Source organism: Mercenaria mercenaria, chromosome 9 (genome assembly GCF_021730395.1).
Source record: "Mercenaria mercenaria strain notata chromosome 9, MADL_Memer_1, whole genome shotgun sequence".
Lineage (NCBI taxonomy): Eukaryota > Metazoa > Mollusca > Bivalvia > Venerida > Veneridae > Mercenaria > Mercenaria mercenaria.
The window spans coordinates 80,132,119-80,154,173 of NC_069369.1; the positions used below are offsets into that span (position 1 = coordinate 80,132,119).

General features: G+C 34.1%; 1 protein-coding gene across 3 annotated transcripts; it reads right to left on the reverse strand.

Annotated features, from left to right (window-relative positions):
• Window positions 1–202: 202 nt before the first annotated feature.
• LOC123547572 (uncharacterized) lies at window positions 203–21,843 on the reverse strand. Of its 3 annotated transcripts, none has more exons than XM_045334768.2 (6): window positions 21,692–21,843; window positions 11,151–11,670; window positions 6,422–6,637; window positions 6,141–6,235; window positions 4,867–4,992; window positions 203–1,615 (listed from the first exon to the last, which is right to left on the reverse strand). In XM_045334768.2, exons 1-6 carry the CDS (start codon window positions 21,698–21,700, stop codon window positions 1,547–1,549), a joined length of 1,035 nt encoding a protein of 344 aa, XP_045190703.2. In that variant the 5' UTR covers window positions 21,701–21,843; the 3' UTR covers window positions 203–1,546. The 3 variants fall into 3 exon arrangements, with proteins under 3 accessions (XP_045190703.2, XP_045190702.2, XP_053407809.1); XM_045334767.2 differs by having other exon boundaries at window positions 11,106–11,670; XM_053551834.1 differs by lacking the exon at window positions 21,692–21,843 and adding an exon at window positions 19,994–20,109 and having other exon boundaries at window positions 11,106–11,670.
• Window positions 21,844–22,055: the final 212 nt, after the last annotated feature.

Sequence of the window (22,055 nt, forward strand, 5' to 3'; positions counted from 1 at the left end):
TAAGCTTCCGGGAACGTTTTGAGTATTGACTGTTGTAATATGTGTATCTAAAGCATTTATTACGGAAAAATTGTGAATGAATTTTAAAATATTTATCTTACACGCAAACGGAAGCAAAGAAAAAAAACGTGTATGTGTCTGCACGACTTAACATGTATACCCGTTTGTCGTCAATAGTTTATGTTTGAGAAATCATAAACACTTCAGTTGTTTAGTTTTTATTTGAATGTCATCAGTATTTACAATCAAGTGTTTACTAAGGTAAAGTACATTTTATAATAAAATGAAAAAAGCATCACATGATCTTTTTAGAAACATGAGAATTACTTTAAATTTGTTTTGTTTCGACTTTGGGTAAGAGGAATGTGTATATCAGAGTTTGAAATCATGGTCGAAAATTTAGATTCTAAATTTAATTAAACAATGACGGAGAGAATGCAATTACGCTTCGTTCGAGGACTTACTTAAACTTTGTGTAAATGAAATGACTGGATGTGTATATAGTTTATCTAGCAGACGCCATCTGGTCAGGATCCTTGCTGTTCGTCAATGGTTTCTCTTATTGCAAAAGGCTTTTGAAAGCGAACAGCATGGATCCTGATCAGACTGCGCGGATGCGCAGGCTGGTCTGGATCCATGCTTGTCGCAAAGCCACTATGTTGGTTTTCTCATGGCTCGGCTCATATAATAAATATACTAAGATTTTGTGGGTTTTTTTTTCGTTGTATTAAGTAGCAATAGAATATTTCAACATTTTGACATAGAAACACATTATCATATCAAGGAATAGTGTTTTGATACTCCGGTCTTGCAAAACTGGCAAAAAAATAGAGACTTTTTTAAAATAAAGAAAATTATAATAGATAGAACCGTTTCTTTTTTGTGTGTAAGTACTGTAAAAGCAGAAATTTTGCAGGGGTTTAATTTTCGCTATATATATATGCGAAGCTCTACATCTTGCGGAAATTAATCCTCGTAAATTTTCACTATGACTATAATTCAAATTCAAGTATGAAACCATTTTCACAATTTCGCGAATACTAAACCTCGCTAACACACTAAAAATGTCAAACTCGCGACGAGTTGACCCAGCGAAAATAAAAGCTTTTACAGTAGCTGAAAACACGATATAGCAGTGCTAATTTCTGCATTTGTTCCTGAATTTTCCAACGGTATACATTGGAAAGATAGTTAGAGGGGCAGTTCTCTACATATAACAAAAGTCACTGCAATAGGCTGTATCTATTTCAGAAGTATTGAAGTATGTCTTTGTGGTCTTATTCCTAAAACGAAGAAATGGTGTCAAAGACATTATGCTCTATGATTTGGACAGAAAATTTGACATATTGTCTTGAATTCTTTTTAACTTTGTTTCTTTCTATCGACCAGGCTTTTTACGCAACCGGTTTAACTTTTCTAAACTCTACCTAAAGTAATTGTTACGCGCATATAGAAAATAGCAGATGCTCTTTTGATTATATCCAAAAGACATCAATTTTGACGATGCACTCAACAAACACCATCCACTGATGACCATAAAGATTACTTATTTCTTCAACAGAAAATTCTGGGCTCCATGTTGTAGCAATATTCCTTCCAACTGTTCCCATTTTTCCTGAAATAAATGAATCGATGTAGCTATTCAGAAAAACGTGATATGCAGTATGGAGTGTCTTATTCGGTGAAAATTAATTATTTACAAAACAAAAACAAATATCAAACAGGGAATGCCACGTACCAAAAACGCAGCCTCCCCCAAACGAAACCCACAGCACGCAGACGTGCACACCAAAACACACACACATACACGCACACACACACAAAGCCAACACATGAGGACAAAACGAACAAACAAAGGAACACAGTGGGGCACCGACTTGGAACGGTCAGTGGCAAAAACACCACTGGGGAGCTTAAACCGGTTTATGGTGCATTTATGTACAAGCGATTACTTATAGGTGAAGCATTCAATCGTTCGCCACCTTTTGACGGTCGAAACATCGACCTAGCTTAGAAGGTGTACGTCAACACGGCGGGATACAAAGTAGGGAAAAAGACATGCTATGAAACTATTGAGCTCCTTACAAACACACCATAATTGCACTAGACCATGTAACCTGAGTGATTAACTGCAAATATCTCTATTTTCATAACAATTTAATAACACTCTCATTTTCTGGTAACTGAAAATATCTGGAATAATTATTTTCATCGAACAAAAAATGTGAAAGACAACGAATGCATTTCCCTTTTATTTGAACATTTTAAATAATATTAATGTTAAACATAAGAACGTGAGTTTCGATTAGTCTTTCCAATAAATGAAACGCGAGACAGTGAAATACTATTTCATTTCTAACAAATGGTTACATGACCAGCACAATTATACCAACAATGATACGCCTACCAAATACCGCCTCGCATAAAAGTTACTATGACCTTTTAATAACAGCGAGGCAGTTGCACGATAAATTACGCGCAAACAGTTTTTGTATAAACAGTCACTATGACCTTAACATTTGGCCAACTGACCTAAAAAGCAGCAAGGGTCTTCCACGAGCAATTTGGTAAGTGTTTCTTAAGATACTGAGCGGAAACTATTTTTGTACATATCAGTTACTACGACCTGAGGTTAACATTCGTGCTAATTATTAAGATTCCTGAATGCATATCAACGTTATATGCCGGACAAGATCCGACATGACCCGTGACCTCCAACTGTAACTATTATATTTAAGATAGGAACCTTAGGTTTACGCAAAACACTCCATCTCACTAAGGTTAACATTCATGCCAAATATAAACAAGATTGCTTTATGCATATCAAAGTTATTGCCCGGACAAACAAATTCGGACGGACTCACGAACTGTTGCACGCATGCACATACACCAAACAACAATTTGGACAACTGTGTCTTCGCTTGCGCGAGTGTGCTCGACATAAACGGAAAAAGATGATACCCTTCTCCTACTGTCACTAGATTTATTACCTAACTTTTTAACTATAGTGAATATCGCAATTTCTGATCTTTCATCAGGGTAATGGTTAGTAATCATATATCAGAGTAAAAGGACCAGTTTTCATCAAAGCTATAAAGATCATTGTTTATCTTGGCGATATACTTCATTGTTATGATTTTTTGTTTGAAGTATGACATAAGCGATGGAGTATTAAGAAGTAGTACACAATTTTCTTTAAATTTTGATTTAAAGATATAATACTAAAGCTCTAAAGAAATCAAACTTCTTTTAGAATTATCGTTAACAAATGAGAAAAGTAATTGTTTTTTGTTGTATGCTCAAATCTATTTCACACTCTTTTCTCATCCATTGTCCTTTGTTGATTTAGTCATTTTTTTAACAGAATACACAAAAATCTGAAAATGCCCTTAATTTTTTTTTTAAAATGTGAGGTCCAGGACCATTGCACTAATGAGAAATTAAGAAAAAAAGAATTACATTTGTATATGCTATTCATGTTAATATTAATTGTTAAATCTGCAAAATCTCTGACAAAACAGAAGCATGGACAAAGATACAATAGGCCCACGCTTGTTAAATTACACACGGCAGGCTTTAAACCACAACCAAACACTTGGAAGTTAATACGCAACATTTACTGCACCTTTGTTACTTCATTTAATATATCTTCCCTAAAGCCTGACGTCAACCAGTTGACTAATACATTTTCGAGAGGGCATTCATATTTGCCTTAGTTATTGTTTTGTATTATATTTCAAGTATGTGGGAGGCCACAGAACTTCCGCAATAAAGGGAGATTATATTTTACATTACCAATAATTCTAACACGATCCGATTCATTTTCCTATTAAACAAAGAAGGCTGAAAACAGTGAATTATTATACAGCAATTCACTGTTCAGACGTCACAATTATTACGTCATAGCGTCAAACGGCATAGCGGCGCGCTGGAAAAGAAGCCGATTGAAATTGGGAAAATATTTAATGGATGTCGTCAAGGATGTACTAGTACTTTAAAGTCCTTGGAAACGAGTTAGATTCGAAACAATATATCTCATTTAGTGATTTGCTCTTGAATAAAATCATTGTCGTTCAGATGCGTATTATTATATCACTCGGGCTGCGCCCTCGTGGTATAATTCCTCCACATCTGAACTCCAAGCAATGATTTATTCTGCGACAAATCACTAAATGAGATATATTTAAGAAATGATAAGTACTCAAACGTGGTTTATCGTAGAATAACCCGAGGTTTGAGTTCTTATGCGTAAGAATATATCACGCAGGCCGTAGGCCTGAGTGATATATTGTTTCGCATAAGAACGAAAAGCTCGAGTCATTCTACGATAAATCACACTTGGGAACTTGTTGTTTCGATTCTATCACGAAACACTAGTATCAACAGTGTTAGAAAAAAATGGTAACGACCTTTTACGACCGTGATACACACCTTGATCAGATGACGCCATTGCACGCGAGTGGTTTATTGCAGAATAACCCGAGATAGAGTTTGCTCTACATGTATGTAGGTTATTCGCTGGTCGTGTTAGAATATTTCTTAATTGATGTCTTGTTGATACTGGTATGTCGTGTTAGAATCGGAGTAACAAGTTCCCAAGTGTGATTTATCGTAGAATAACCCTAGTTTTTCGTTCTTATGCGAAACAACATATCACCCAGGCCTACGGCCTTCGTAATATATATTTATACGCATAAGAACTCATAACACGGGTTATTCCACGATAAACAACTCTTGGGAACTTATTATTTCTTAAATAAAATCGGTTTGACAGAGTGTCAACGGGAGCAGCGAGCGTCGATTCTTTGATTCACATTATGTGATATTTGTATGATCATCTTTTAAATTTATGAAATAAATTTTTACCATAAGCCGATCGAGGTACGAAGATGAACGGCCCTCAGTGCGCTTAGGTGTGCTTGAAAACGCAAATCTTATCATTTCAAACGAGTTGTTTTGTAGTGATGCGTCCTTAATAGCTGCATTCATGTCCTGTACATAAAAGAACAGTTCTGTAAACAAGTATCAGGCATAAATTTTCCCTAATTGGATGGTTTAAACAATATCTAATTCATCACAATTTCAATTGTTACAATATTATATATATTAATATAGAGGATTGAGTAGGAAGCTATTATTATTAGCTTTTTTAGAAACTCTCTTCCTAATTGGTTGTCACATGGTGTGAGAGAAAAGCGTAGATAAATCACGTCTCGATTAAGACCTCATGCTCCTAAACCACAGCCTGGATGGTTTGCCCAATTGTTTTTCAAATTTATGATAGTTTTGCATCAATCACCGTATGTCACCAACTGTTCATGGTAAAATATGTTGGTATTAAAAAATTTGAATCACACGAACTATTAAAGGAATATCAAACTGCATTAGTAAAGAAGAGGATATAAATTTCATTAAACTGTTACATACAGTAACTGTAGAAAATAGTCATCATTTCATGTCGGAAACACTTTCGTTTGGTAAATAACATCAAAAGATAATAGGTAAGGGTAGATTTCTCGGGAGCACGGAGCACTAAAACACAGCCTCAGAGCAACGCATTTGCAAAGTAGGCCGACAACAAAAGAATACTGTCGATTAAATGTGTATAATCTTTATAAGATTAAGCAGAATATCAGAAGCAGGTAGAAGAAAACGTAACTCTAACTTTCATACTCTTTAATTATTTCCCTTTACTGCCTACTTTCTATATGTAGTAAAGTGAATTTATTCAAACTGCAAACAAAGAGAACATTAATGAAAAGTGCAGTAGCTAAGAACCATAACTCTACCTAAGCTCGTTGTTTGAATTACTTCACCTTCCTATTAATCTTTTCGTTATATTTATCATAAAGATTATTCAAGAATAGTGCACATTTGGTTCATAGTTCACACAATGATAATAACAGACATTGAGTGGAGAGGAATAGCATTGTTAGGAACGATAAATCTACATTGCATTTTTGTATAATTCTGTATTACCTTTAATTTGTCACCAGTGTAAAATGTTGAAAATCTTTAACCGTTTATATTTTTGTTATGTTTTGTTGCACAGCTCGACTCCGAAATGATTTTATTTCAATCAATCTGAACTTAATATTTTATGGTTTTTTTATGTATTATTACAATACAATTTTGGTTACCTGGAAAGCATGCAGAAGTACATCAATGGCATGGATTGTTGGGAGCAGGAAGCTGGTCACTTGCTGAAGGACATTAGATGCCTCTGTTAGATTTTCTGCAAAACAGACAAAATGACAATGAATCACGCGTCGTGCATTTTAATATTGTTATAAAATGACAACAAAGAGCTTAGACGAAAATGAATATGATTATCGTTTACCAAATATAAATGTTTGGTAGATTTTCCTGTACACTTGCTAATTGTGAAGAGATACTTTTTTTCTTTTTGTACACAACGAACCTGTTCTGGACTGAACTGGTCCCATTTCAGATTCAAGAGAAAACTTTTGTTTCATCAGCTCTGATTTCTGAGTCTTGAGTTCTTCAGCCTTTACTGTTTTTCTCTCGGCGTCACTGTGTAGCATAGAAGCAGTTTTCTCATATGTATCAGCGCATGGCAAATTAACTGCAGCACTAATACCTGTAGCTGCACCGGCCAGAGCTAAACTTATTCCACCTGAAGACGAAAACAAACGTTTACGTGCTTGCTTGTATTACTTATTAAAATACTGCCTTTGTGACTATAATTCAAGAACTGTATAGTATTACATTATTTTCTTTTAATGCACAAAACTGTCTATAGCAGTCACAAACCAGCTTCTCGTTTACAGAAAAGATTCTATATAATCATAGAACTGTCCCAAACAATTACAGACTGATTATGTTCGTAAGAGGTAACAAAATGTGCGACACCTGTCAGGTTCCCTTCTGTTACTCTGGACTTCCTTAAGGGAAGTTCCATAATACAAATGGAATGGACATAAGAAATAATTTATAGCAAAACAGTGCTTTATTACTATTTATACACTCAGGTGGTTATACGTCGTCCGGAATAATTAATAATTGCTATAAATTATTTCGATTGTAATATGTTCTTTATTGTAAAATTTAGGTAAAATATGATGGCGCCAGTAGTAGGTCCTTCTTTATACACGCCAGGGTCGGCAACGGTAATACGTTTGCGGCAGAGTTCAGTTCGGGCGAAAATTATTGCGATTATTCAGCAGAGCGAATAACTAACTCAGTATGTGTGTAAAATAATCAATACATTTTTGCAATGTGACATTGTGTTAAAAACATGTTATTAAGTAAAATATTTCATGAAATTTGAAAGCGCTATTTCTTGATGCATACATGGAGCTAAATATCACGTTGACGTTACGTCAACATAACATCGTTGTGATGATTAAAGTATTGTTAGTCATATTAGAATTGGTGATCTTTAAATGATTTATGGATATAAAGATTCTTTCACTGGTTGTAGGTGCTGGTGTAAATTTCCGGCTCAATTGTAACTGTTTACTGAGGTAATGAGGCTCGGCCGAGTTACCGCGTAAACAGTTACCCAAGAGCAAGTGAAAGAATCTTTTTCTTGCATACCATATTCAAGAAATAAGAGTAAAATTAAAAACTTATGAATGGCTTTCATTTTAAAATTATTTTCTTATAGCAGCGTATTTAAAGTAAGCGCGGGAAATCAACGTCCGTAAACAGGAAAGACGTCATGCCAAAGACAATTAACAACGTTTCGTACCGGTTTTGTTTAATTCAAGCATTCAAGTATAAAACTGCTGTTATTATCACTTTTCGGGGGTGTTTTAACAGGAGAGAAAACGTGTGTTAACAGAGAGATTCTCGCGCTCACGTGCTGTTATACACCTTTATATGTGCTTGTTCCACGGCAAAGCGAAAAAATATTACGGCCCTATAACGGATAATTCAAAAGGAAATGACGTCAACGTGCAAAAAAAAAACAACGGAAACTTTACCCCACATTTCATGGAAATTTAATGACGTTGAGGGACAATATATTCGTTTACTTGTTTTTACGCGTTTTATGCTAAAATAGCGTTAGCACAAGTTCTTTTCGTGTTATAACATCTTCAGAATCCCTCGAAAATTGTTGGTAATCTCGCCCTATCGGGCTCGGTACCACCAATCCCTCGAGATTTTGCAGATGTTATAACACGAAAAAACATACGTTATCCCGATACTTGAAGCGTAACGTTGTGTATTTTTGATAAAATAACGTTTTTTTGAATCGAGAAATATACTACAACGAAAAAAGAGGAACTATCAAGGTACCGGTATTTGATTTTATTCCGTTTTATGAAATAAAATATAAGTAACTACATAAATATTCTACATGTACATTCTACATGTAGTTCTTAATACGTCATTTACAACAAGGAGTTTTCCAACACCGGTGAAATCACTATAAATCAACGTCTGTACTGGTTTTGATGATAAACCTGGACAGATGATAAAGTCTTGAAAATATTTGATTGCAATCAGTTATTTATAAAATTGAACACACCATCTAATAGTTTCCACTTACAACACCAACTGGTGTAAACAAAAACAAAATTGGTAAATATTCTGTATAAATAAATGTATAAAAAGATATTTATCGGGTCACTTTTCATTACTTGATCAGGAATGACTGTTGCAGTTTTTTGGGAAAGTTTCAATATAATAATACGAAGAAAATTTTGTAAATGACAAAGTGGTCGAATTTATAATATCAGTCAACGTTCATACAGTCCCCATTTTACAAACCCCTTTCGGGGCCTCACTTTGTGTGAGTTTGCTCACTAAATATAAAATTAAGCTTTATTTTGATACCGACCATTGATTAATAGTAATAGTTAATAGAAATTATAAGAGGCAGAATCAGTTAATAGCGTACTCGGTTCAGACGTTACTTTTAAACTGAGGAAATCGATACATGATATCGGATAAAAACGCGATCGAATACTGCATTCTTCCATTACGGCGACTTAGATGATAAGATTCAGAACGAACACGAACTATTTTGAAATTATTAATATTCGTAGGAGAACTACTTTTCGTTGATTTTGTGGTTGTGTCAACACGAAATTAAATTCCGACGAAAACATTTTTCAAGCATTTTATGTTGAAAATTTAAAATCTACGAATTAATATCCCTAGAAACAAAACAACGAAAGTTCGTGTTCATGAAATCAAATGATTTTACAATAACCCTTATTTGACATTTGATCTGACCTTGCCATCAGGAACTTAAACCTAACAGAAAACTGTATTCTGTACGTTGTCGTATTAAGCAAGTTGTTAACTTGTTTGAAAAAAAAATTACAGTCTCGACAGCGGACATGAAATATTCCCTGCTTGTCCTTTGATCTCGCCGTGTGGCATTAACATTAGAACATATACTACAGACGATTTCTTTCTACTTATCGTCTTATTATTACTAATATTTAAAGTAAGCAATTTGACAATCCTCCCAGGGGATTAAAAGATACAGGACCGACTAGAATTCTTGCATAAAACCTTTGTTTTTTGCCAATTTGGGGCATGCACAAACAGGGAAAAAACGTGTACAAACAAGGTGAACGTTTTGAATATGCTGTTGCGGGTCCAACGTAAGCAATTTATGGATCCCGAATCAATTTTGGCCGAAGTCGAAAGGTCCGAGATTTATGAAATCTTTTCATCTTCATTTTGATTAAAAATATCATTTTTCAACCTAACTTTACTTTAACTTATAATAAGTGCTACCTCTCTTGATACGCGACTGCATTGACGTTCCGTATTACAGTATTATTACGCGTATTTGACTCAAAGTAAGTTTACACGCCGCGATTTAATCCCTGAAAATGATAGGCAAACAACATTTACAAAAATACAATTTCGTTTTCTAAATTAATTTGAGTCGAGAAAGTTGACATGCTTACTTTAAATCTTACACTCAGACTTTTAAAAAAATGTTTGTGTCTACTTTACACATCTATACAGTCTACTGATGTAATGATGGTGTGTATTGTAAAGCATAAACAGGACGAAGCGTTAAGTTTGAAGGATTTTTCCATAGTTAATGAACATTTGATGAACAGAAGGTATTCATTATATATTTTTCAATTTATTTGTAGATCTCACCAACCATGTTTGAGTTTATAAAGCCAATCTAAGCTGATTATATCGATGTTTTTGTGTTTATCAAACTTTGATCGCGATGGGGGGGGGGGGGGATGCAAAGCAAAATTGTCTACGTTATAGGCCTAGAGATTTCATTTTTAACGAAGAATATAGGTATCGATACAAATTTCTATTAAACGATAATGTTAACATTTAAAAAGCGTACGGGACAGACTATTAATTTAAACCAAGCAGAATTGTGTTTTGTCGGCACCTCACCTGCAAATTGTGTAAAGACAGAATGCCGTGTATGCCTTTTTCTCATAATTCCGAGCCTCTAAAGCTAAAGTTCCTACCGATATATCGGAAAAAGGGGGAGTCATACTTATTTTACATATACTTAATATTAAAGAAATTACCACATCAAGAATGTCCGTTCGACATGTATAAAATATGCACTGTTTCTGTAGGCCCTGGAAATGCATAAATAAAACATGTGTCCATAACAACCTGAAATGGCCGACTTCGATCGGCTAATGTCAGCTGAATAGTCTTGTATTTTCGATATTTCCAGCACTCTAGTTGTGTTTTATGCAAGAATAGCGATAACACACGTTTGTTTCGTGAAACAACATCTGCAGAATCCCTCGGGCTATGTTAGTGCACTCGCCCTACGGACTCGTGCACCAATCAATCCCTAGCTGCAGATGTTGTTACACAAAAAACGTGCGTTAACCCTACAATAATCCCGATAAGACCTCTAATCTCACTACAAAGTTGGATAAAATGATACAGAGCGGGTACAAGTTATGGCGAACTAAAGTACAGACAGTCAGACGATCGGACAGAAAATGATAAACGTGCAGGTGTTTTTGATGGATTTATCTAAGGAATATCCAATTATTATAAGGACCAAATACCGTAAAATGCAATTTTCTTTCGTATCACATTGTTTCAGATTAAAAGAAAAAGAAAACATAGGGACAAGATACGTATTTTACTTGAAAAGAATAAATATTAGCCGGAACCTGTAAAAGGGGCCAGTACAAGTCCGACAATTCCGCCAATTATACCAGTTGTTTCAACATCTTTTCTCTTCTCTTCAGCAGCTTTCTTCACATCGTGCACCCTTTCGTGAAGTTCCGCTGACTCTAAAGCTAATGATGTCGCTTCATCCTCATGCATTGTTATAATGACCTCAAGACTTTCAATTTCAGCCCACATGTTAGAAAGTTTTGATAGAATAGCGTCCAGTTCTGATTCATAATGACCTTTTCGGCCTCTACAAATTTCAATGCTGTCATGGATGTCTGTTTGTAGGCTGACAACAAGGTCGCTTGTTGCAGTCAACGCTTCTGTTGCAGCATTCAATGCGCGTTGCATATCTGCAATACTGATATCGTTTGATGAGCTTGTAATGAACAATGTTTTCTGTAGTAAAACTGCACTTCCTTCTTCAGAAATCGCTGATTTGAACGACTCCGCAGCCGTTCTGGCTTTTCTTGCTATGTCATTTATCTGTGTCTGTATATCACGATCACGTTTAAGTTTAGCTGACAGAACGTGTAAACGTGACGGAATTGCTAGAAGTTGCTGAAAATATATATTATATGATCACGCCATGTACCCGGATAATCTTAACTCTGTTCAGCGACCCTAACTCAGTGCAACATGGCAGATGTAAAGCCGATACAACTTTGTTTTCTGTGTAATTACGATGTATAAAGGAATTTTCTGTTGTTATATCTATCTCCATTGATCAAGTATATATTTATTTCAAAATGTATCATGTTAAATATATCAGTCCTTGTGTTTTCAGGTGGAAAAACGACGAACAAGGCAACTTTTTCAGTGAAAACTTTTACAAAAAATCTTTAAAAAGACTTCTATGCTTTTGATGCCACGACTATTTTGTTGTTTGAAAGCAAAGATATACTGCTTTATAGGCCCGTTTACACTAAGTTGTTATCCCACTACATGTTGACACAATACATGTTCATATGTACTGACAGCGAGAAAAGGGATAAAAACCTAACTTTGATTTGATAAAAACCGAACTCAGTTTACACGAGGAATGGATAAAAACCTAACTTACACGAAATTGCATGACATATAAACACCTAACTGACTAGTATTCTATAGAAATGAATGAGTTGACATGTACATGGTTTGATTACTGTAAACATTACTTTATAAGCGGTATTGTCTTCAAACTTTGTCATTAATTATACCCCCACCAAACATGTTTGAGGGGGGTATATAGGAGTCAGTTTTGTCGCGTCCCGTCGCGTCGCGTCGCGTCGCGTCCCGAAATCTATTATCTCAGTTATTACCAAATGGATTTGATTCAAACTTAAAATACATGTTCCACCTTATCACCCACATCATGTGACACAAGGTGCATAACTCTTGACATCAAGTTTTCATGAACTGTGTCCCCTTTTACTTAGAATTTAAGGTTAATTTTGTTGTATTTTCACTATATCTCAGTTATAACTAAACGGATTTGATTCAAACTTAAAGTAGATGTTCCACCTCATCACCCACATCATGTGACATAAGGTGCATAACTCTGACACCATTTTTTTATGAATTATGCCCCTTTTTACTTAGAATTTAAGATTGATTTTGATGTATTTTCACTTTATCTCAGTTACTACTGAATGGATTTGATTCAATTTGAAACTTAAAATAGATGTTCCACCTCATCACCCACATCATGTGCCCACATCATGTGACACAAGGTGCATAACTCTGACACCAAGTTTTCATGAATTATGTCCCCTTTTACTTAGAATTTAAGGCTAATTTTGTTGTATTTTCACTATATCTCAGTTATTACTAAATGGATTTGATTCAAACTTAAAATAGTTGTTCCACCTCATCACCCAGATGATGTGACATAAGGTGCTTAACTCTGACATAAATTCTTTATGAATTATGTCCCCTTTTACTTTAAATTTAAGGTTGATTTTGATGTATTTTCACTATATCTCAATTATTACAAAATGGATTTGATTCAAAGTTAAAATAGATGTTCCACCTCATCACCCACATCATGTGACACAAGGTGCATAACTCTGACACCAATTTTTCATGAATTATGCCCCTTTTTACTTAGAATTTAAGGTTAATTTTGATGTATTTTCACTATATCTCAATTACTACGAATGGATTTGATTCAGACTTAAAATAGATGTTCCACCTCATCACCCACATCATGTGACACAAGGTGCATAACTCTGACACTATTTTTCTTGAATTGTGTCCCCTATTACCTAGAATTTAATGTTAATTTTGATGTATTTTCACTATATCTCATACTGATTGGCTTAGAGCCAAAGGGAAGTAACCTTTTTTAACCTTTGTACTGAGTTTCTTCCCCTTAAATTCAAGGAATTAGTCTATTTTTAGAAATCCTATTTTTAGATTTTCAATATTTTAGGTATTTTTCTAACTTTTTTATTATAAGTCCTATGTAAAAAGTAAAAACATTTTTCCGTGGTAACATGGGTCGGTAAGACACTTTTTTGTATTCACTTTTAGTGTATCTCTAATATTAGAGATTTAATATATTTACTAGTATTACTATACTAGTATTATACTAGTATTACTTATATGTGGAAGCCCAGGATGAAGTACTCCAAAGTATTTTTAATATTCCTTATGGTTGCCATTCTTCTGTGACAAGACCGTATGGTGGGGGTATGAGTCACTCCTGTGACAGTTCTAGTTTTACAAGATGTTATATGTATGCCCACTACAGTCAAATATCTTTTCATAATTTTAATATTATGCAAATAGCAATGTTTCGAAAAATCTGGATAAACCCTCAAAAATAACTCAGTATAAAAGTCAAAATTATTATATTTATATAAGAAATTATTTAATACCACCGATGTTCGAAGTTCTGTAGTCCCCAACCCTCTCTCCTTCCATCTCTCTCTCTCTCTCACACACACACACACACACACACGCACGCACACACACACACACACACACACACACACTGTTTCAGAAGAATTGTGTTTGTTTCAAATCTTGTATATCGTATAGTGTAAGAGATTTTTATAGAGGTGCTAATGGAATATTTTTGATATTGTTTAAACTGGATTAGATTTATGATTAATTATTAAATATGATATTTTTCAGACGGTAAATAGGGAAGAAAAGTGTGTGTGTGTGGTGTGGTGGTGGGGGGAGTGATGCATGGACTGACGGGACAGGGGTGTGGGTATCCTTACATTTTTCACTTGTCCACGGACACTTAAAAATCCACTTGTCCATAGTCAAATTTCATTTGCTCTGATATGTAATATTAAACCTTCAAATAGACTGGAGATCGAGTTCTTTATTTAGGACGATAAAATAGAAAAGCATATCACAGTAACTGTGGTAAAAAATAAGCTGTTGAATAAGCTGTTGAAATATTTGCCTTTTAACGTTTATAAAAGTCTGAAATCGCGTAAGCAGTCCGGGATCTTTTGGGGTCATACCCGAAACACTGCCCACGCAATGGTGCAAAGCCAGATGAATTCAGAGAAATGCATGTTGTAAAATGTGACTCTTCTTATTTTTATGTAGTGTCAGCTAATCTTTTTTATATTGCTTTAAATGTGCTAAATTTGGTGTGCTATTTTGTTTTAATGCGCTGTAACATGTATGTGATAATTTGTGATTTGTTTCTTATCTACTTAGAGCCAGATGCTTTATTTGCTTTAGTGTGCTTTAACATATTTGCATTTTATTACAGCTGTTTTACTTATGTTGACCTTATTAACATGTGTTTGTCGGAAAATAGCTTTAAGCTAGTGTTATATGTTTATACTTATCCGACGTTAAATAAATCTTCTTGTACCTAAATCTTCTCTGATATTTTATCATAGTCACCGAGTTACAGTGTGCGTGAGAACCACCGACCTTCTAGTCAAAGAACCCATTATCTTTATCACCTCCATACACTTGAAGCAACACACAATCTAAATGATATTTTATGTTTTCTCATTTTATACCTGAAAAAGTATGCTTGTCCGCGGACACACAGAATGAAAAATGCACTTGTCCGCCGGCAAAAAATCACGAGTCGGATAAGTTGGACATAGGAATCCCACATCCCTGCAGGGGTGTGTAGATCAAAGAACTTCGAGCATCAAGAGTCCATAAAAAAGCACAGACGAACAGCCGTTTTCGTTTGGTTAGGTGTTTATCCATTCTAAGTTTGTATTTATCCAGCACTGTTTCCTATACCAGTTAGGAATTATCCCCAAATTTAAACCTACCTCATAATCAATACAATTTTTAAGCTATAAAAATCAATTTCAAACTTTGATACTGTTAAACATTGTCAAATAGATATTTATGGAACTAATACATTTAATAAGTAAGGTCTTACTGCAATTTCTTGTACTTTAAAACAGTTAGAAACATAAAACATGTTCATTTTGAAGACTTTTTTGTGTACATTTTAATGAATTCCAGCTACATAATGTGACATTTCGATTGAAATATTTAGTACACAAAACATGTTATCAATAAAGGATATTATGACTATCAAACGTTTCACGCTAACATTGCATACTCACATAAAAACATGAAAAAAGAGAAGGAAATTAACTACATACATCGTCTTTCTGTCAGCCATGTTGGCACTGAGTTAGGGTTGCTGAACAGAGTTAAGATTATCCGGGTATATGGCGTGATGATGAAGGTGAAAACTGAAAGGCAACTGCTACGATTTTAGCAGACAGATAATCATTAAAGTAATTATACCTCTAGTAAACATTGAATGTAAAAGTGTCATTGACTAAGCAGGTGTTGATTTAATTTTGATTCTAACACGATCCGATTTGTTTGCCTATTAAACAAAGAAGGCTGAAAACTGTGTGTTATTAGTCAACAATTCATTTTTCTGACGTCATGTGCAATCATTACGTCATGGAATTAGACGGCATAGCTTTGTTTGTTTGTTTGCTTTGGGTTTAACGCCGTTTTTCAACAGTATTTCAGTCATGTAAAGGCGGGCAGTTAATCTAACCAAACTCCAGACAATTATTTTATTCACGCACAAATCACTGTTTGGGATATATCATTTCTTAAATAACACATTTCGAACATCATCAATGAACGATTATTAATTTGAATGTCATCCGGTCGGGTGTTATTCGTTTCTAATTGCTGAACAGATACATGTCTAACAACACCTAGACTGTTATTTGTTTCCTATGCGGGTCACATCTATTTTGTTAGAAATAAGGTACGACGTTCAGAAATGGCGATGTTGAATTAATTTAAACCAAAATATTTTTAAATCGCAAGGGCGGTTGTAGCGCCTAGAAGTAGTATGTGAATAAACATGTATCAGTGAGGGACTATTTTTCGAATAGAGATTATGTTTTTGGTTTAAGCACGTGAAATCGCTTACACGTCGACTGTATACTATCCTCAGTTACATTATATATATTACTACACAAGACATGAATATATGAATGTATACGATAGCTTTAACATCATGCTATTCAACCCGCTTAGCTCAGTAGGTAAGAGCGTTGGATCTCGGGGTCGCGAGTTCGACCCTCGGGCGGGGCGTATGTTCTCCGTGACTATTTGATAAACGACACTGTGTCTGAAATCATTAGTCCTCCACCTCTGATTCATGTGGGGAAGTTGGCAGTTACTTGCGGAGAACAGGTTTGTACTGGTACAGAATCCAGGAATACTGGTTAGGTTAACTGTCCGCCGTTGCATGACTGAAATACTGTTGAAAAACGGCGTTAAGCTCGAAACAAACAAACAAATATTCAATTGCATCATAATGTAATACTGACTATCCTAACTTACCATTTAGTTTCCAGTATCTAAATACATGTACCATAAAATCACACTCGTTGAAATATTCATAATTATATAGAAAGCTTGCAACAAACGGGTAAATTAACTTTTACTGTTTATAGGAACATGTTATTATTATTATTTACCAGATTTTTATAGCGCTCTTTTCATCTATAAAATAAACGTTCAAAAGCGCTGATAAACGTTCAAAAGCGCTGATAAACGTTCAAAAGCGCTGTGTATCTTTTTGATCCGATGATAATTCATAGTAAGCTGCATTGTTGCTTCTTACGTATTTATTTACTTACTTAATATTAACATTATCATAGGTGTTAATTACTTACATGTGTATGTATTTTTTCATTATTACACGTTACATGTAATACATAGGACGTACGTCACATTTTTACTGTTGTCTGTATCCCACTATTTTAGCGTAACATAATACAGTTGGCGAAAGCCCCGAGAAAAAAATCCGTAGGCATTTTTTTGTACAATATGGTATCATACATCAAAATGTTCGATGGGGTATATGGAATTCAGCCAGGGTGGATACCAAGCTCAAATATCCATATTCAAGTTTTCGTGAGGCCCCAAAAGGGGTGCACGTGATAAGAAATAATAATAAAAGTAAAATGTTGTTTAAATTACAGATTACGGTAAATCTGACTTAAATATATAATAGAGTGGAAAGATTCAATTATATGATATAATTTGAGGTATAAATGTAATTTTCAAGTGAACTTAAAGACAAAGAGACACTAAATTGGGGGTTCTCCGTCAGACGGCATTTACATGATGATGTTACGTATCTAATATGTTTAAATTTGCGGTATATTGGTACTAACATAAAATTAAGAAATGAATGTTTATCCCCTATAGTATCCAGTGCATATAAAAAACTAAGACATATTACATTTTGTTTGAAATTTCATATATAATTCAAGAGGCCCCAAAAGGAGTTACACTCAAAATAAACAATTTTAACCGGACATGCTGCATATCATTTTTGCCATCAACGTAACATTCAGTTAAGTGTGTGAATATACTAACGTAGTCTTAAAACATTAACTGTACTAAAATTATTGTGTAAAGTCATTTTTTTTTGTTTTTATTATCGCAGCATCACTTTCTATTGAGGTCTGAGAACACTAAAACCGAGACTTTCGCAAAACACTTTGATACATATAGAATAAGTAACTCTGGGAATTTCAAGAAATTGTAGAGCCAATTTCATTTCCTTATTTTCATTTCATTGTTACTACAATAAGAGTGCGTAAAATATCGGTTTATTGGTACTAACTTTTGCGACATGAACAGTCAAATTGCCCAAATATGGAATACTGAGCTGATATATACACTCAAACAAAGTAAACACGCAATATCACTTTCTGGCAAATCAAATATTTTTTTTTTTTTTTTTTTTTTTTTTTTTTTTTGCAAAACATTGTGTGTAAATATTTGATGTACATTGATATACACATATAAATTGCCAAACTTTTCAAAATTTCAGTGCATTTGAAGAATAGTGAGAGCTATTCTGTTCACTCTGGTGTTGGTGTCGCCTTTGTTGACATCCTCACCTTGGATAAGTTTTGCATGTAAGTTCATATCTTAGTAACTAATATATGTGTTGGATTAAAACTTTACATTAGGCTTTTGTGTCATTTAACGTTTTGAAATTAAAATAATCTTGACTGAGTTTAATACAAAATATGATTCGTTTTCAACCTAAAATATTTTGTAAAAGTTTGGCATGTACCTAAAACACAAGGTGTATTTCAGAAACTATATGCATTTGATTAAAACTTCACATAGTGCTTCCGGTCATCAAACCACGGGAAATAACCAATATATGGTTTTGTAAGTCTTGCCCAGTCATGGTCCTTGTTAAACTTAGAAGTTGTTGAATAGTCGAGCGCAAGGCTTTTGGGCAACTATTGTTATTAAAAACGTTATTAGATTTTAGCCATGACCAGAACAGGCATTTTTCAAACATATTTTGTTGAAGCAGAATGCATGCCATAAGACCAATTGACATTCAGTTGTTATGAAATGGTGGAGTGACCAGATGTAATAATACTACTACAATATAGAAAACCTCGTGTGACATTACACGTAAATGTTTGTAATCACGTCTACATCACACAAAAGTGTTTTGCAAGGTAAAAACTTCAAACTTAACAAACTTAAACTCTTGGTCAATTTATTAATCATTTAACAGTATCAAGACTTTTACGGATATATGGTATGTCATTCCTTACTGATGATAGAACTTCTGTATATCGAAATGTAATAAATATGAGTTTCTAAGGTGGTAGTGAAATGAATTACAACACAGGCGCCATATGCTCATGTAACACAAGTCATGCTTACACTGTACTAAAGAATGAATGTTGCATTTTTACTTTTTGAGAGTATTTTCAAAGCACAAGGCTAGAAAAAAAATCGCAAGGACAAATATTCATTAAGAAAAACTACGTTCGAACAAAGAACCTCCCTCCTCAAACAAAAAACCCATATCAGTGATTGTATGGGTGTGTACATGATTAACTTTACACTTAATATACATGAACAAAGTAAAATATATAGACAACGAGAAAGATACGGACACACAAAGGAATAAAGTTGAGCACAGATTTGGAACTGTCAGTTGCAAAAACACAACTTGGAAATTAAACCAGTAAAAAGTGAAGTAAACCTTTCTCCTAATCCTTCCAACTTTTCAGAGTTAAATAACAGTGTAAATAAAAGACGTAATGGCAATGTATGTACAATACGAAATGTTTCTGTACATTTAAATACAATATAAGCCTAACAACTATTAAGACATGTACTCAGTTCTTTTAACCTGAGCAAAATAGGCCTCTATAGCATAATAAGCCTAGAACTGAAAAAATGACCATTAACAATTTTTTAATGTTGAGCTGAAACTACATGGAGGGCCCTCAGGTTGGAATCTAGCCCTGACCATCACTAAGGTGCCAGGAAAATCGTTTCATGCAGTCATTTGCACATAAAAATGCTTACTCTCAGGAATCCTTACAAGTATAACTATCGTTAATAACGAAAAACAAAATATACATACTTATTCTATTATCAAAATTGTAAACAAACAGATTTCACAGGTCCTGGACATTCTTGTTCCTTTAGCATGAACAGGGGCGAGTATATGAGGACAAAGAAGAGCCGATATCTACAATCTGCAAGGCACAAAATTACACAAAATACTAATGATTACATCATTTTTGAAAATACTAGAATTTTCTAGCTCCTTTGTGGCTACTTCATAAACACCTCCTACCAAAAACGTAGCTGGTTGGGAAAATAGGTGCTACATGTTCACATGAACATCAGTGATCCTTTTCAGGTAATGAAATACTTACAATAATAAAATGTACCTATCAGCTGTGCAGTGACATTGTGATATTTACTGAAGTGAACACGGTGTCATGTGGTACGTGAAATGCTGAACTCAAGATTGAGCAGCGGAAACCTAAATACTTGACAACTGCTCCGCTGATACCAAATTGGTCAAAATGTCTTTGACTTGTCTCTCTGGCTAGCTGAATCAAGTGATCTGATTGTTGTTTGGGGTAAATTTCAATGTTACAAGAGATCAGATGAATAAAGAAACATGTAGTATAGGTGACATTGCCAATGAATATAATTGTAGGCTTGCTACTAGTATATCAAGAGGGCACATATATAAGAATAGTCTGGTCATTGAGCTATATTTATACTATGGCATATTAGTTAAAGTTCCACTTACATCCTATTAAAGAGATGTAAATACCACCATACATATAAAATGGTGAATCATAAATCGTTATATACTAAATATATTTCAGCAATAATTCTGTTAACTAATAACTACTTATTAATCTAAATTATCGTGAAATGTGAGTAATTTAAACCCCTTGGAGCCTCAAAATTGCTTTTTTTTGGGGGGGGGGGGGGGGGGGGGGGGGGGGGGGGGATAACTACCTAAGAACAAATATTAACTTGCTGTGAAGAAAATATTCTGGTAAAATTTATGGTTTACAACATATGAAAGAAGAGGGCAATTTACCTAACTTTTTCAACAAACTTTAAAATTTGCTTATCAATTATTCTACAATAACATGACCCCATAGTGGTACTTTTTTATTATTTTGTGTATTACAATGCCTGTTACACATCTGAACCTTAAATACTCAACCTTACTATCGTAGAGATTTCACAAATAGAGTAAAAACAATATACCTCTAAATTATGCGTTACCTTTCAAAAATTTCATAATATTTTTTTAAAACCCTGTAATGGGCCTCAAATTCTAAAATAATTAGTGTGATGAACGTATTTATTCATATTACAATACATTTAATCTAAAACAGATACACATTTCATCAAATAATGATAAAAATGAAAATTTTCTTTAATTTCCCTTAAAATTGAGAAAAAAACTAATTGTCCCCATTTGGGGCCTAACAAAAAAATAAAAATGGATTTTTGAGCCTGATATCCACCCTGATTGAATAGAAGAAAGAATAACGAACGTTTTAAGGTATAATACCATATTGTACTCAAAAATGCCTACGGATTTGTTGGCTTCTTTTCCCAGTTAGCCAACTGTCTATAACGTATGTTTGACATTATTTCCTTTGTTTTTTTATTATTCCATGAAGAAGGCATGTAGCTGAAACGTTGGAACTATAGTAAATTTTGAAATTGACAGCGTGTTTGGTCTTTATCTAATTCATTTTTCATTGTTTAAAATACAAAGTAAGGTAAAGTTTTGTCTTACCGTTGCCATTCTTAAGCCATATCCAGAGTACAAAATATGAATTGTGCATTATTCTTATTTTCTTCCCGTAAAACACACACTTCCGGTTTCTAAAACAAGACTATCACCGGACATTTTTGCGGACAAAATAAAAAGTCCATACAAGTATTGATTTGATACTCTCAAGTATGGTAAGTGAAAACGTGTTAAAAGAAATAGATCATTTAGGGCAGTTGTCCTTATAAGGTACTAGAAGTGTTTCATTAATCTTCAACTGCTTAAGATCAAAATCAGGAGATAATGAATATTAAATGTCCGTATTTACATATTATGCATGACATTGTGATACAAATGAGTACTATAAAAGGTTTATTACAGTAGGTCG

Coding starts and splice junctions, on each gene's coding strand:
- LOC123547572 (XM_045334767.2), bottom strand. Junction 6,236..6,421: donor ACCAGTTCAGTCCAGAACAG/GTTCGTTGTGTA, acceptor TCTGTTTTGCAG/AAAATCTAACAGAGGCATCT. Junction 4,993..6,140: donor TACTTCTGCATGCTTTCCAG/GTAACCAAAATT, acceptor TTTTATGTACAG/GACATGAATGCAGCTATTAA.